The following is a 15,356-nucleotide window of genomic DNA, read 5'->3' as shown; positions in this document are numbered from 1 at the left end:
GAGAGCAAATCTTTGGGATGTGCATGTGAGACCATCTAGTGAGCCACAAATGCAGAAAATCCAAGTAGAAGATGTATCAGTTCTCTATACAGTTTATTATAGAGTTCTATATACTATACTTTCCAATGTTCACCTGTCCAGGTTTAGCCTCACACTCCTGTTCTTGGCTAAAAGGAGTGGAACGCAATGTGGCCTTCTTCTGTTGTTGCCCATCTGCCTCAAGGATTGACGTGTTGTGCTTTCTGAGATGCTTTTCTGATCACCACAGGTGTAAAGAATGATTATTTGAGTTACTACAGCTTTCCTGTCAGCTCACAGTAGTCTGGCCATTCTCCCCGTGTCAAGCGGCAGAGACGGCTGTAGTTACAGGTAAACGCTTTATTAAAAAACAGCAGGCAAACATATCCAAAACGATACATAGGAACTTGGTCAGAAAACAGGCAAAAGGGACAAACAAGATCAAGAACCAGAATGTCATGCGCGGAAACAACAAGGATTGGTATGTTGGCAGTGAAACATGGGATGATACTTTGCATTGTGGGTCTGTTTGTGACTGGGTATTAATGTGTGTGAGTGCGTGCTGTGCGAGCATGTGTGATTGAGTCCAGGTGCAAACAGTTGATAATCAGGTGACATGGAGCGTGTGTGTTTGGAGGTGTAGTCCGTGGCGGCCTTGTTTTTATGCCGCGAGGCATTGTGTGAACTGGAGTTCAACATTTCCGGCATTAACATGACACCCTAATCTCTGTTACACCTGTCAAGATGCATTTTACATTGAAGTTGATACACATGAATTTATATAACATGTACTTCTGTAATCCATCTGAAACAGTCAATACATCATTTACATTGTAGTTACATTGTATGTTACCAGTTTATGTGCAACTACACTGATATTAAAAACACTTAATATAAAGTGAGAGCGCTTTAGATGATATATTCTGCCCGTATTTGCATTACACTCTCTGCATGCATTGTCCTTGTGAGTTACCTTGAACATCTGTGTGGCATTAGAATGACATTGTTAGTTCTAATTCACTGAAAGGTAGCAGAATGCTAACAGCATGGCCTGGTACATGCCCATAATGTCTAGAATTATTCATATTCCATCCCTCAAATGGGGATTAATCAGTCCATCTGCAGCAGATATAAACACTAAACAACAAACTTGTTTTGTTTTTCTTTTTAAAATGGTTTCTTTTCCTTTAGCAAGGCCACATCTGTTATCAGGCTAGGAGCTGGGAAAGGCACTTCTAGCACTTACAATTTGTTCATTTTCCTCCCAGCCTGCCATAAGCTATAGGCATGCTCATTTATCTAGTGCAGCTTCTTTGTCTGGAATCTCGCTGCTTCAGGAATCGTGTGCCGGGCCGTAACAGAGGCGCTCCATATCGAACCACAACAATAGGCTTCGAATGCTGACTAGCAAAAAAAAAAAAACATGTAGAAGCAGGTTCAAAGAGTAAATCAGTGTGGAAATGGAAGAGGAAAGTAGTGAGCCAAGTGAGATGACTGCCTCTGTATCTCTGATTGTGTTGATTCCTTTTTTCCCCCTCTCTCCTCATGTTTGTCGTGAACGTCCCTCTGGAGTTTTGACCTACTTTATCGCCTAGCCGATTAATGCAACACTGCTTTACACAAAGGTCACTCGACTGAGAGGAGAAGCATCTTTAGAGAGAGTGTTATTGAGAACATTTCTCGCTGGTAAAGATGTGAGAAATTACTCTTGTGGGGTCTCAGGGCATGTCAGTCATCTCACAGAGTCAGCTGTTGTGGCTGGGGAGATCACATAACAGAGAACCAGGGGAATTATGAAGTGTGTATCATTACACATAGAATTATTACATTGTATAATATAGCCATTATTTGAATATGGAAATATAGTCCATATTCATTACAGACTATTATAAATGTGCTTTTAAAACCAGCAGATGTAGTATTTCTGCAGGCATTTACACTTGTTTTATGTATATGCACATATCCTTCTCTCTCTCTCTCTTTTCTCTCTCTTTATCTCTCTCATTCTCTCTCTTTCTCTCTCTGTCTGTTTGTATGCCTCTCTCAAACTGTCTTTTCTTTGTGAAAATCCTAATGGGAAAATGTTGGGGGAAATGCAGTGTAAAGCAACGAGGGGGGAAATTGTGCTGGGTTGACCATATTCGAGGTGCAGATCCTTATCTTGTTTTTCAAAGCCTATTCACGGGAGTATTTCATCCATATTGTTCTCTCTCCAGCTCCCAATTACTGAGCTAAATGAACCACAGCCTTTCTCCATATATATGCCATGTGCAGAGCAAAGATATTCAACAAAGTGAGTAAACAGAGGCACCGACCTCACAGCTTCTCACTGAGACTGACCACAGAAGGAGGTCATGCTGCAGATTTTTAAATGATGTAGAGATCCTGTTTGTGTTCTCCTCCTTTTCAGAAACACATACTGCATTTGTTTTTTTGATTAATTTGTCATTTATAGCATCCTGGGAAGCATGTAATTGCTTTATTATTCATTTCGCTGCAGGGATGGATGTTTCAGTAGCTAATCAGTATCAAACTTGTATTATGCACAACGTTAAAAACGTTGTGGTGAAAGTGTTGAGACTGCAGGCAATAAGTAAGCCCTTTTACTAAATGTAAAACCCCTTTGTTAATTTTGATGCTTTATACACAGAGTGTTATTCATTTGTTGAAGTTTTTCTTCCACTTGGATATTTTGTGCACTTTCTCGAGTTTCGACATGTTGTCAAATTCGATCCACTTGATTGCACTGCTAAATGTTCAGATGTAGCGGAGCTTTAATATAAATTATGAAGCAGTCTTTCTTTTATTAGGCCACACCTGTTTTGTAACTGTGCATGATTCAGAGAAAGATTGATGTTTTTCATTACTTATAATAATATTCTGTGGTGAAAGCAGAATTCACTAACCCCCTCCCCCCCACCCCCCATATTAACCAACGCCAGACTGGCCCCCAAGGGAACAGAACATAAAGCAGCTTGCTATTCGCATACATAACCACTAGCCTTCGGCTACCATCACGCACCATTCACTTCAGGCATGAATAGTCATCTCTCTTTGTCCATTTAGGAACTATATCAGGCAAAATTGAGAGGTTCGTAGATAATACCTTATATTAACTGTATGTATTAAGTTAGTAAGAGATTAAAGCTTAAATTTGGGTAGAAAGGGCTACATGGCTAAACCAATATGCTCTATAATTTAAGGTGTAGTATGTTTTAGACAAATTGTGTGTGTCTTCCACTTGTTCAGAATGCTGTTCAGTAGGTTTGTAGAGTATGTTCTTTTGTGTATGGGTTTTTGGTGAAATATGTAATAATATAGTAGTCATGAATACCATTTTGTAGATGTTTCCTGTAGGAAAAGGGACCTTTTTCTGACAGTAAAAACTTTCAGATACTATATAGGATGCAGCTCTATCTGGGACTTAAAGATTCTCTGAATCCACAATTTAATATGATTTATTCTTACTGATTCCGTAGAATACTCTGGAAAGAATATGAAAATACCTGCAGTGGCATTTAAAGTTATTTCCAGAGTCCATGAATCTGATATTTCTCTATAGGTGTTAGACACTTAATACAGTCACAGTTTGGACAGGAACTTCTAGAATGTGTATTAGTTCTTTAGCACAGGTTCTGAATCACAAAATGGCTTTATTCTATTAAGAATTATTTACAGACCTATATGAGTTTAAGAGTGCTTAATTGCGATGTATAATATATGATGGGATGCCATTTCTCCTCCAGGTAAATGGGAAGGACTTATCGAGAGCCAGCCATGAGGAGGCAGTGCAGGCCTTCCGCACTGCCAAAGACCCCATTGTGGTCCAGGTGCTCCGGCGGCAACCGCTGCCTCTGGGTCAAGGGTCATCTCAGGATGTCCAGCTGGTGGATGTATGCACGCAGACAGACATCACCTTCGAGCACATCATGGCTCTCGCGAAACTCCAGCCTAGCAGCCCACCTGTGCCAGACATTTGCCCTTTCCTGCTCTCAGACAGGTAAGAAGTGCTAAGATGGAGTACTCATTACTGAAACACCCTCCGAAACAACCAGGGATTTACAAGCTGTTTATCAAGCCTGGATAAGCTTCTTAATTTCTATACCCTCGAAGTTTGTTACAAAGTCTCTTCAGGCTACATGCTCCTAAATTAAAGACCCTGAAATCCTAATGAATTTTAAATGCATCATGGGGTTTTCTAGAAAACTGCAAAGGAAGATAGAGCACTTGTTTCTTTTTCTTTCTTAATTTACTTTGGCTTGTTCTCAAGTTCCTCTCTGAGGAATTGTGAAATGTGAACAAGATGTAGTTTAGCATAAAGAATATCTGGGTTTCCTCCCCTGAGACACAGCCATGGTGAGCCGTGTATGTGGAGCTGTTTGTTTCCACAATGCTGTGGAGTTATCTGAGACCAGCTCTCTCACACATACAAAGACTGTGTGTAAAGGAGGTAATTATTACCACACAATGGCACTTGAATAATTAATTGTCTAAAATTTGTCACTCATATAAGCGTCATGTTTCATTTTGAAGTCCCATTTGTGTTGAGTACTTTGATTTGGACTTCTCAAATGAATTTTTTGTCTCATTAGACAATGGCGGCAGAATCTGATGACAAGCTTCATTAATACTCAAATGACACCCAAACGAACTCTGAGGACTTAGTTTCACACACATCTAGCACTTGTACAACCAAAAGAAGGACACTTTTACAATAAAGTTTTAAAAAAATCCCTTTGTCAATGTCAAAACTTATTTCTAATGATGAGAAGCTTTTGAAATTTTTTTTATTTTTTTTTTTTTATAATTAGTTTGTCATATTTTCTTAGAATACCAATTATTAGTATATTCCTATTGAGTAGCAAAAAGTGCATACAGTAACTAAAAGCAAATGGGCCTATAAAATAGGAAACCATAGTTGCCAAAATTAAGTCCAAATCTATTCCTATAGCCTACAGCAGAGTCCCAATGTAATCAAGCTGCCCCATAAAACTAACACTCCTGTTGGCTCCTCATCTGCCATCAAGTGCCTCAGACAGAGTAGTGATTTGTGCTGTGTTCACATATTGCAGCATGGCACTTGGCAGATACAAAAAATAAACAAACCATTGTGATATTTATATCATTTATCACATGGAGGTATACTGTGATAAGTTCAGCTCATATAGGTTTGCTATATTTTTATAGCATCTAAAATTCTGAGCCACAGAAAAAGAGTTATGTATATTAGGGTACACATAGTACACATTAAGGAAAGGTACGTTTTCCTCTAGATGTCTGAAATAAATCTTGTGCATTATGGGAGAGAGGTGGTTGGCATGGTCTTCCCAAGGACATGGAGGCCAGAAAGTGATGGTATCATTATGAACTGAAGGGTCTATAATGATTAATTAGAGAGAATATCTCACATCTCCTCAACCCCCCACTCATGACATCATCACTGATTAATGTATGGTGATACTCTGTTCACTTGAAATTTCTGTCAGAGAGGAGAGTACAAGGACTGTATATGAGAGAGTGAGTCAGTGGGTCAGTGGGTCAGTGATTGAGGTTGTGGGACAATGAGTGGGTCAGTGAATGAATCAGTGAGTGAATGAATCAGTGAGTTATTCAGTGAGTGGGTCAGTGAGTCAAAGAGGTAGTGAGGGAGTGAAACAGTGATTCAGTCAGTGAGTGAATCAGTGAATAAGTGAGTGAGTCAGTGATTCAATGAGTGAATGGGTAAATCACTGAGTATGAAAATTAGTTAGTCAGTGAGCAAGTCATTGTGCGAATGAGTCAGTGAATTAATTAGTGAGTCACAGAGGAAGTGAGGGAGTGAATCAGGGAGTGAGTCAGTAAATGAATCAGTGAATGAGTGAGTCAGTGAGTCAATGAGTCAGTGAGTAAATTACTGAGTATGTAAATAATTGAATCAGTGAGTGAGTCACTGAGCAACTCAGTGAGTGAATGAGTGAATCAATGACTGAATCAGTGAGTGGTTTAGCAAGTGAGTGAATCAGCAAGTGAGTCAGTCACAATGTACATATAACATACAGTTACCCTCACCTCTCTTCATCTTACCTGCTTTGTCTCAGCACATCTCTCCACATCTCCCACAAGCACTATCTTTCTACCCTACTGCTGCTCTAAGAGCTTTATGACTCCTCTCACTTCTTCTCTTCTGCAGTGTCATTTTCTCAACGCCTGTTTTCTTCCTTACTCATTTATTGTCTATTCACACTGTTACCTTTTCTCACTGCCTTACACACACTCTTCTTTTTCCCCCCAGCTGTCACTCCCTTCACACCATGGGCCAGGAGTACTACGAAGGGAGTGAGTACCTCTCCAACATGCCAGCTGAGGCTGAGAGGACTGATGAGTTAGAGTATGAGGTAGGACATCATCCTGTTTCCTCCTGTCACTTTTATTATTCACACTTGATATCCACCCAGCATGACTGCCTATAATAGACCTTTCCTAGGCATAAGAGCAGACCTGCTGGTAATAGACTCCCCATGGTTGTCCCCATGGGTCTCTCCTGACAGATGATGGGTCACAGTCATGACCTGTGACCTATGATCACAGCGTGGTATATAAACGGTGGGGGTTAAAGCATGCTGTTGCCCTTGGATGCTGACACCATTGTTGCATTTTTAAAAATAATAATAATAATAATCTGGCTTTTTAAGTCATAGTCTTCCTGTACTAACCAGTCTGGTTTTCCAAATATCCAGATAATATAATTTAGTTCCATATTCAGGCATATCGCAGGCACAATGACAGTCTGGATTCCTTCCTGATTTTTTTTTTTTTGCTTTTGCAATTGGTTTATTGCAATAGAAGTGCTCCTGCATTAAAGATATGGTGATCAAATGGTTGCAACCAGACTGAATGAACATGCCAAGGAGGCTGTGGCTCAACAGGTTGGCTGCAGGCTACACAGCGAAATGCTCAGTGTTGATTAAGGCCCTACTTTGTTTATAAAAGTCTAGCTGGATACAAATGAACCCTGTAAGAACTAATTCAACAGTGTAGGTGTTTATTCAGCCCTGGAGTTTTACTTTGAACTGGGTAAGCAAAAATTGCTTAAGGTCCCATGTAGGTGCTACACTTTATATTCACTGCAATATCTGGCCACAAACGATATAAAAAGAATAGCAAGCATCATGCCATTCACGATCATAATGTTCCTCATTTTGTGTTACATTATAGAATCAATCATATCACTGATTATATTGAGGTTTGACAGACAATATCAGCAATTTACATTTCACCCAGCATACATGATAAACATATTTTTATCATGGCCTGTCAAAAAAAAGGCACTAGCTTCAAGATTTCTTCATTTCCATAGCCTATTTGAGAGGAGACGGTCTGTTTCCGAGCTTTGAGTGATATATGATCAGAACCTTGATGTCGTTATTTCTTTTGAATTTGTTTGAATGCTTTTCCCCTCCAAGCGTGAGCTCCTGCTTTTCCTCAAAGATTTATGCATCTAGCATCGTGTCTCCTGCTGCTTTCATTAAGGCAGGGTAAATAAATTATGTGCTGATCTACACAGCTCATTTCTATTAACTAATCCTATTACATTGCGCAGCCTCCTTTTACTGTATTTTATGCTATAAAAACCTCCATTTCTGTATCTCCATTTAATGTATCAATAGGAATATTTGCACAGAGAGAGAGAGAGAGAGAGAGAGAGAGCAGTCCACTTAAAGTAGCGTATTTCAAGAAAATCAGTGTGGAGGCAAAAAATGTTTATTGTGTGAGGGATTTGAGTCTTACAACCTAGTTTTTGAAGTTTTACAGTCTATGCCATCATTGTTATAAGTTAAAAAAAGGTTTAACACAGTCACTTAAAATTTGCTGTGTGTGCCATTTGAAATAAAGCGTGAAATTTTCCATTTCCAGGCCCTTCAGTGTCCTGATAAAGAAGATGAAGTATTCTTCTCTTCCTCTTACTTTCCCCCATCCCTCACCTTTTCTGTACATTACCACCCTGGAAATACACACTTGTTCTGACAGCATCCTGTGTAATTTGACAGTGGGCAGTCACCTCATCTAATCTCTCCAACACACACATTCATTTACCATCAGTCGTCAAATCCTCACATCTTCTCTGTTTCTTTGCTTTCCTGGCCCTTGGAATCATCTAGAAAATGAAATCATAGGGAGCAGGACGCAGCAGGAGTAAGAATGTTCTGCATAGGGACTTTGTAAAGGAGATCAGATGATGCTTTCAGATTTGAGCCACTGAGGGAATAATACAATACATGTATTACACTGCGACCCCTGGAGAAGGAAACACATTGTATGAGGAATTTCCTTTTAAGGGCTGAACTGCAGGTGTTTGCAGCTGATAGCGTGGCTGCCAATGCTGTTTACGCCTTGTGTTTTCTCTCAGTACCTAAAATACACTGGCTTTTATTTAACGGAATGTTTTGTGACTTATCTGTAATCCAGTTTAATAGAGAATCATTGTCTTATTCAACAATATCACTAATTAGTCTGTAATTATTGTTTGTTTTTTATCTCATGCCAGTGTTGTTGGACTTATTATACTAAACACAGTGCTGTGGCATCTATTGTATATTCTAAAGATTTTTTTTTAATTATTGAAGGACAAAAGTATGATGACTGACTGCTTTAGGTGATAGAGTAAAACTCATCAAACAAAATAGAAAACCTCCCAGTGTATCATTTTTATGACTACATAGTGTCTCTTATAGGTTTTGATAGAATTATTTGCATCCCCTTACTCCCTTCAGTAGCCTGGCACTTGGAGAAGTGTTCAATTAAAGATCTGAGAACATGTCTGCTGGAGTGCATCAAAAAAATGAGACGTAAAGCCTGACAATATAGTTGCCTTCCTTTTTGGCCTACTGCTCTGGGGGGTAATTAGCTGTGCAGACCCCTGGACTGGTGGGTTTGTGACAGACTACCACTGTTTGATGAATACAGGGAGAGAAGGAGGAGGACGTGTAAGTGACCTCTGGCAGTACATGCAGCAGAGGGCTCACTCTGCTAGCTTTACTTGGCTCTTTGCTTTGCTTGGAATATACTTGCAGTAGGGAGCCTGTACCAAATACAGTTTCTGCACAGTGAAATTCTTACTTCACCAGACGTCCCCCAGTCAACAGTCCATATGGCACAGCAACTTGCTTGCAAATTGAAAATTTGCACAAGCCAAGCTCTAGGATCAGGTTGCACAACCAGGTCTTAGCACATCTACTGTTTGTTTGAAATCCATTAATCCTTCTCACTCATTTATGTAAATTTGAATTCCTACTAATCTTTTTTTTTCATGTTTTCGAGTTGATATTTAAATACATAGTGGATATGTACAATATCATACTGACAGTATCTGAGCAGTATATAGTAGTATCAAGAATGCAGTAATAATACTCTAATAATACTGGAAACAGACATGCAATCTTTAGTTGGTTGGTTATGTTGGATCAGTCAGACAGCTCATGTGCTATAAGTATGCGTCTGGCCTTTTTCCCTGTATAAACATTATTATAAATAGCTACTCCTGTCACATCAGCCCGCGATATTACACTTCCTGAAATAGTGAATTACTTCCCAAGAACTTCCTGTTTATTTGGAGCAATCTCAAATTAACAGTTATTGCGAAGTCGTACCACACCCTTGAGTGTGTGTAAGTTCTGAGCCTTATATTGAGTGAATGTTTTTGCCTCATTCCTTGGGCCCATTGTGTTCATGTTTCATGTGAGATTGTGTTTTTACCACTGCGCTCCTTATACGACCTTGACTTCTGGAATGTGTGTTTGATTTTGCCCAGTAAAGCTCCAGTACATAGATCCTCAAACCTCTCTCAGGTCCTGTGTATGTGCTGGAGCTTTACTGGGCAAAATCAAATACACAATGCAGAAGTCAAGGTCGTATAAGGAGCGCAGTGGTAAAAACATAATCTAGCATGAAACATGAACACATTGGGCCCAAGGAATGAGGCGAAAGCCTTCACTCAGTGGTTTAATTCAATTCAATTCAATTCAATTTTATTTGTATAGCGCTTTTAACAATGGACATTGTCACAAAGCAGCTTTACAGAAATAAATGGATTCACAAAAATATATTGTAAATATTTAAATTTATCACTGTGAATTTATCCCTAATGAGCAAGCCAGTGGCGACGGTGGCAAGGAAAAACTCCCCGAGATGATATGAGGAAGAAACCTTGAGAGGAACCAGGCTCAAAAGGGAACCCATCCTCATCTGGGTGCAACGGATAGTGCAATTATAAATAAATCCCTTCTATTGTGTACTATATGGACAAATAGTGCAATTGTGCAACCAATAAATTCATCGCAGTATTTGCAAGAGGTCCGGCTGGTTAAAATCTATCCACTGTCCACTGATGGAGTCCTGAGTACGAAGCTGCTCGTGGCAACTGCAGCCCCAAAGCCACTACAGCAATCGCAGTCCCAAGCCATTACAGTACAGCTCCCCATATGTGATCCCCAAGCCATCTCCACAGCCCCCAGGTGGCACCATCCCCAGCAATCCAAACAGTTCTTCAGGCAGTCCATATGGGGCCACCCCCAGCAGCAGCGAGCGAACTCAACCGATGAGAACTCCAACCAGAAGTAGGGCATCAGGATGGGTCAGGCAGCGAGGAGGAGCAGAAGGGGTCAGGATCACTGGCATCATTGGCATCTCAGAAGTAGCATGTGTAGCTCGACAGAGAGTGAGGGAGAGAGAGAGATGGAGAGAAAGGAAGAGATTGTTAGGTGAGCTTTTGTCCTCTAATGGTTAAGCACGATGTACTTTGCATGCAGAGTGCAAGCAGGGACTCCGGCAAGACTAGCTATGACAGCATAACTGAAAGGGAGAGCCAGAAGCTAACACAGACATGAGGGCACCCTGGGACATAAGGCAGCCAGCCACTCCACCGTCGACAAACCTGAGTGAACGTGTGAGAGTGGGGGGGCGACAGCATCCAAACATCCCATTTCACCACAACACTCTATGCCTGTGAAACCCTCCAGACCTGCCCCTGTACCTAAGAAAACTATTCACAAAAGGCTTGACTAAACAAATATGTTTTCAGCCTAGACTTAAACACTGAGACTGTGTCTGAGCCCCGAACACTAAGTGGAAGGCTGTTCCATAACTGTGGGGCTTTGTATGAGAAAGCTCTACCCCCAGCTGTAGCCCGCATTATTCGAGGTACCAACAAATAGCCTGCATCTTTTGATCTGAGTAGGCGTGACGGATCATAAAAGACCAAAAGTTCGCTCAGGTACTGTGGCGCGAGACCATTTAGTGCTTTATAGGTCAATAGTAGTATTTTATAATCAATACGAAATTTGATTGGGAGCCAATGCAGTGTGGATAAGATAGGGGTGATGTGGTCATATCTTCTGGTTCTAGTAAGGACTCTCGCTGCTGCATTCTGGACTAACTGGAGCTTGTTTATGCATCTACTGGAACATCCAGACAGTAAGGCATTACAATAATCCAACCTAGAGGTAACAAAAGCATGAACTAATTTTTCTGCATCGTGTAGCGACAATATATTTCTTATTTTAGCAATATTTCTGAGATGAAAGAAAGCAATCCTAGTTATATTATCTACATGAGCTTCAAAAGAAAGACTAGAGTCGATAATCACACCAAGGTCTTTTACTGCTGCACATGATGAAACGGAAAGGTCATCCAGAGTTATTATGTAATCAGAAAGCTTACTTCTAGCTGCATGTGGTCCTAGTACAAGTACTTCTGTCTTGTCAGAATTAAGTAAGAGAAAGTTAATAAGCATCCAGTTTCTAATGTCTTTTACACATTCCTCAACTTTATTAAGCTGGTGTCTGTCATCTGGCTTTGCTGAAACATACAACTGTGTGTCATCAGCGTAACAGTGGAAGCTAATACCATGCTTACGAATAATTTTGCCCAGAGGTAGCATATATAAAGAAAAGAGCAGTGGGCCTAAAACAGAGCCTTGCGGAACACCAAACTTTACCTTAGCATGAGAAGAGAAGTCACCATTTACGTTTACAAACTGATAACGATCAGTCAAATAAGACCTGAGCCAGGAAAGGGCTGTTCCCTTAATGCCTACTACATTTTCTAGTCTATTGAGGAGAATAGCATGATCAATGGTATCAAAAGCTGCACTAAGGTCAAGCAGCACCAGCAAGGAGACACAACCCTGATCAGAGGCCAGTAGTAAGTCATTTACAACTTTTACCAGTGCTGTCTCTGTGCTATGATGAGGCCTAAATCCTGACTGATACATTTCATGAATGTTATTCCTATGTAAGTATGAGCATAGCTGCTGTGCTACAACCTTTTCAAGGACCTTGGAAATAAAGGGGAGGTTTGATATTGGCCTGTAGTTGGACAGTTGACAGGGATTGAGGTCAGGTTTTTTAATCAGGGGCTTGATAACTGCTAATTTAAAAGATTTAGGTACATAGCCAATGCTAAGGGAAGAATTGATTATCTTTAAAAGAGGTTTGATTGTTTCAGGAATTATCTGTTTGAGGAAACAAGTAGGTAAAGGATCTAGCATACAGGTTGATGATTTTGATGATGAAATTAGTGAAATTAGTTCAGTCTCTTCAAGGGGACTAAAGCGTTGTAGTTGTTTATCTAATATTATCATATTATCATCTACAGGGTTAGTTATAGAACTGTCCGGTTTTAAATTAATAGTCTGAATTTCTAGCCTGATATTTTCAATTTTACCATTGAAAAAATTCATGAAGTCATCGCTGCTATATAATGATTGTGTGCGTGTTTCTATTGTGGTCTTATTCCTAGTTAATTTTGCTACAGTATTAAATAAGAATCTAGGATTATTTCTGTTATCTTCAATTAGGGTGGAGAGATACATTGATCTAGCAGCACTAAGAGCTTTCTTATAGCTCAATAGGCTCTCCTTCCATGCTATTTGAAATACTACCAAGTTAGTTTGACGCCATTTACGTTCTAGTTTTCGAGTGGTCTGTTTTAAAGTTCGTGTGTGATCGCTATACCAGGGTGCTAGCTTTTTCTCCCTAATTATTTTTCTTTTAAGTGGAGCTACCTTATCTAGCGAGTTGCAGAACGTTGATTCTAAACATTCAGTTGCCTGGTCAAGTTGTTCGGGATCAGACGGTGATCCAATCATGGTTGATAAATCTGGGAGATTACTGATAAAACTTTGTGCAGTTGTTGACGTGAACGTACGTTTGACATGGTGACGTGGCAAGGTGCATATACTATGATTAATACACATTTTAAATGAGATGAGGTAATGAGGTAATGATCTGAGTTTAACTAATGGTTTCTGACATTGCTACAATTTATTCTGTTAAGATGCCTTGGATTTTGCAAAGAGCATTCGCTCCAATGCATGATTACACATTACAAGGTCAAACTGTAAAAATTGTGAAATTGATTACAGTTTCACCTGCCTGTCACTCAAATTTGAAATGTCCCCAGGTGAAGTTGCCAGTTATTGCTAGTGATGCTCTGATTTTAACTGAGCTCACTCTTACTATTTCCACTGTGGAGCAGCCAATGAATTTTTCATCTGCACAGCAATTATCAACCGAATAAATAAACGCTTAATAGCATAACAGCAGTTTATTTACAAAGTAATCAGTAATTATTAAAATTGGAAGCCAAACTGCATACATAATGCACCAGTGTGCTTAGAAGACCTGCAAACACTCTTACATGCTATCACTGAAGAAGAAAACCTTGTAAATGGTTTACACATGGATATATAATTTTAGTAGGTTGCATTACCGTATTATTGTTTCTAATAGTTATTGACGTAAAGATTATATCAAATATTTAAGGAAGTGTAATGACACTTGGGATAATGTCCAATGATTGTTTTCACTATATAGGAGGTGGAGCTATGCCGCCTGAACAGTCAGGAGAAGCTCGGCCTGACTCTCTGCTACAGGACAGATGATGAGGAGGACGTTGCCATATATGTGTCAGAGGTGAGCTGCTTCGTCTTCTTCTCCAAATTCAATTATTTAAATTTTTCTCATGCCCAAAACACAATGCAATGCTATCAATAGGCATAAACAATAGGCATTAAATGAACAAACTCTGCCCCTCTTAGCTAACAGCAGATTATGTGATTCAGGATTAACCCCTTAAGGGTCTCGTCTTGTTATTAAGTTGTTAATCTTAAAGCATATTCTTCAGTAACTATGAATTATTCAGTAACTACACTGACATTTATATGAAAGTTATGTATTGAGGAATGTAATCCTGTCAGCTCCTGAGAGTTTAAGGGGTTAATAGTAGTTTGGGGCTTAACACAGACATATTATATATTATATATGGGTGTGCAGTTAGCAATGCAGTATTTCTGCAGCTTTCTACTGTGACTGATTGCACATCTTTACACAAAAACAAAACAAATGCCCAAACACAGTTCTGCTATTTTTTAACTCCTGCTAATAATGCCGTTCATTAAATATTTATGAAATCTGATGCATATCACAGCAAGAGAGTATGTTTTTTTTTCACTCTTTGAGGATTGCTGTGATGTTGACAAAGAAAAATATGCCTTTGATTATTATTCCTATTCTGAGAGTCATTTGTGTAGCATGTAAATGAGAGAAAGCCCCCTTTGCAAATATGTCTTAATTAAAAGTCATATCTGAGTTTGATGCTCCACTAAGTGCTTAGATATGACCGGATAATGTTTTATTTATTCTAAATGTGCCCCAGATTTCACGGCACAGTAATATAATAATATGAATGATACTGTACTCTGTAAAAAAAATAGGCTGTAAACTTTACAGTAATTTACTGGCAATAGGCAAAAATAAACAACCTTAAACATGTTTACAGTAAAGTCCTGTAATCTCTTCCATAGTACAAAATAAGACAGTACATTTGATCATTTGATCAATGTGTTAAAAGCAACTTACAACTGAAGGTTAATGGTCTTGACAATGCCGGGATTTGAACACATGACCTTCTGCAACTCAAAGCCTTAACCACTGAGCCACCATTACCAGCTCAATGCAATATGTTTACAGTTGTTTATTGTAATTTTTTTTTTACACTTCTTTATTGGCAACCCTGCTGCCAGTAAATTACTGCAAATGTACAGTCATTTCTTTACAGTGTATGTAATGTTATTCAACTTGTCGAAACGTTAAGTTTATTTGTGTAATGTTGTCATGGTTATAGCAGGAATACTTAGTAACTACTGTAATGGTTTCAACTGGAACCAATGAATTTATACAAAACTATGCAAACCATTTAAAGTAATATTTATTGTCTTAAGCAGTTCAGTTTCTAGAATTGGTTGTACAGAATACCATCCTTCCAAAATATCCAATCATCCATATCAAGAAAACAGTCTAGGA

The 15,356-nt window shown here is 39.2% G+C and overlaps 1 protein-coding gene across 1 annotated transcript in view; it reads left to right on the top strand.

The window, feature by feature from the left end:
* Positions 1-15,356, top strand: part of pdzrn4 (PDZ domain containing ring finger 4) — a 52,333-nt gene that overhangs the window by 24,348 nt on the left and 12,629 nt on the right. Inside the window, exons 2-4 of the mRNA XM_026918723.3 lie at positions 3,765-4,018; positions 6,290-6,392; positions 13,869-13,967. Of these exons, the coding sequence (XP_026774524.1) occupies positions 3,765-4,018; positions 6,290-6,392; positions 13,869-13,967 (456 nt within the window). The remainder of the gene's footprint in view (positions 1-3,764; positions 4,019-6,289; positions 6,393-13,868; positions 13,968-15,356) is intronic.

Source organism: Pangasianodon hypophthalmus, chromosome 9, assembly GCF_027358585.1.
Source record: "Pangasianodon hypophthalmus isolate fPanHyp1 chromosome 9, fPanHyp1.pri, whole genome shotgun sequence".
Classification (NCBI taxonomy): domain Eukaryota; kingdom Metazoa; phylum Chordata; class Actinopteri; order Siluriformes; family Pangasiidae; genus Pangasianodon; species Pangasianodon hypophthalmus.
Note: the sequence above shows the minus strand (reverse complement) of the source record. Positions and strands in the feature narration are given on the sequence as shown.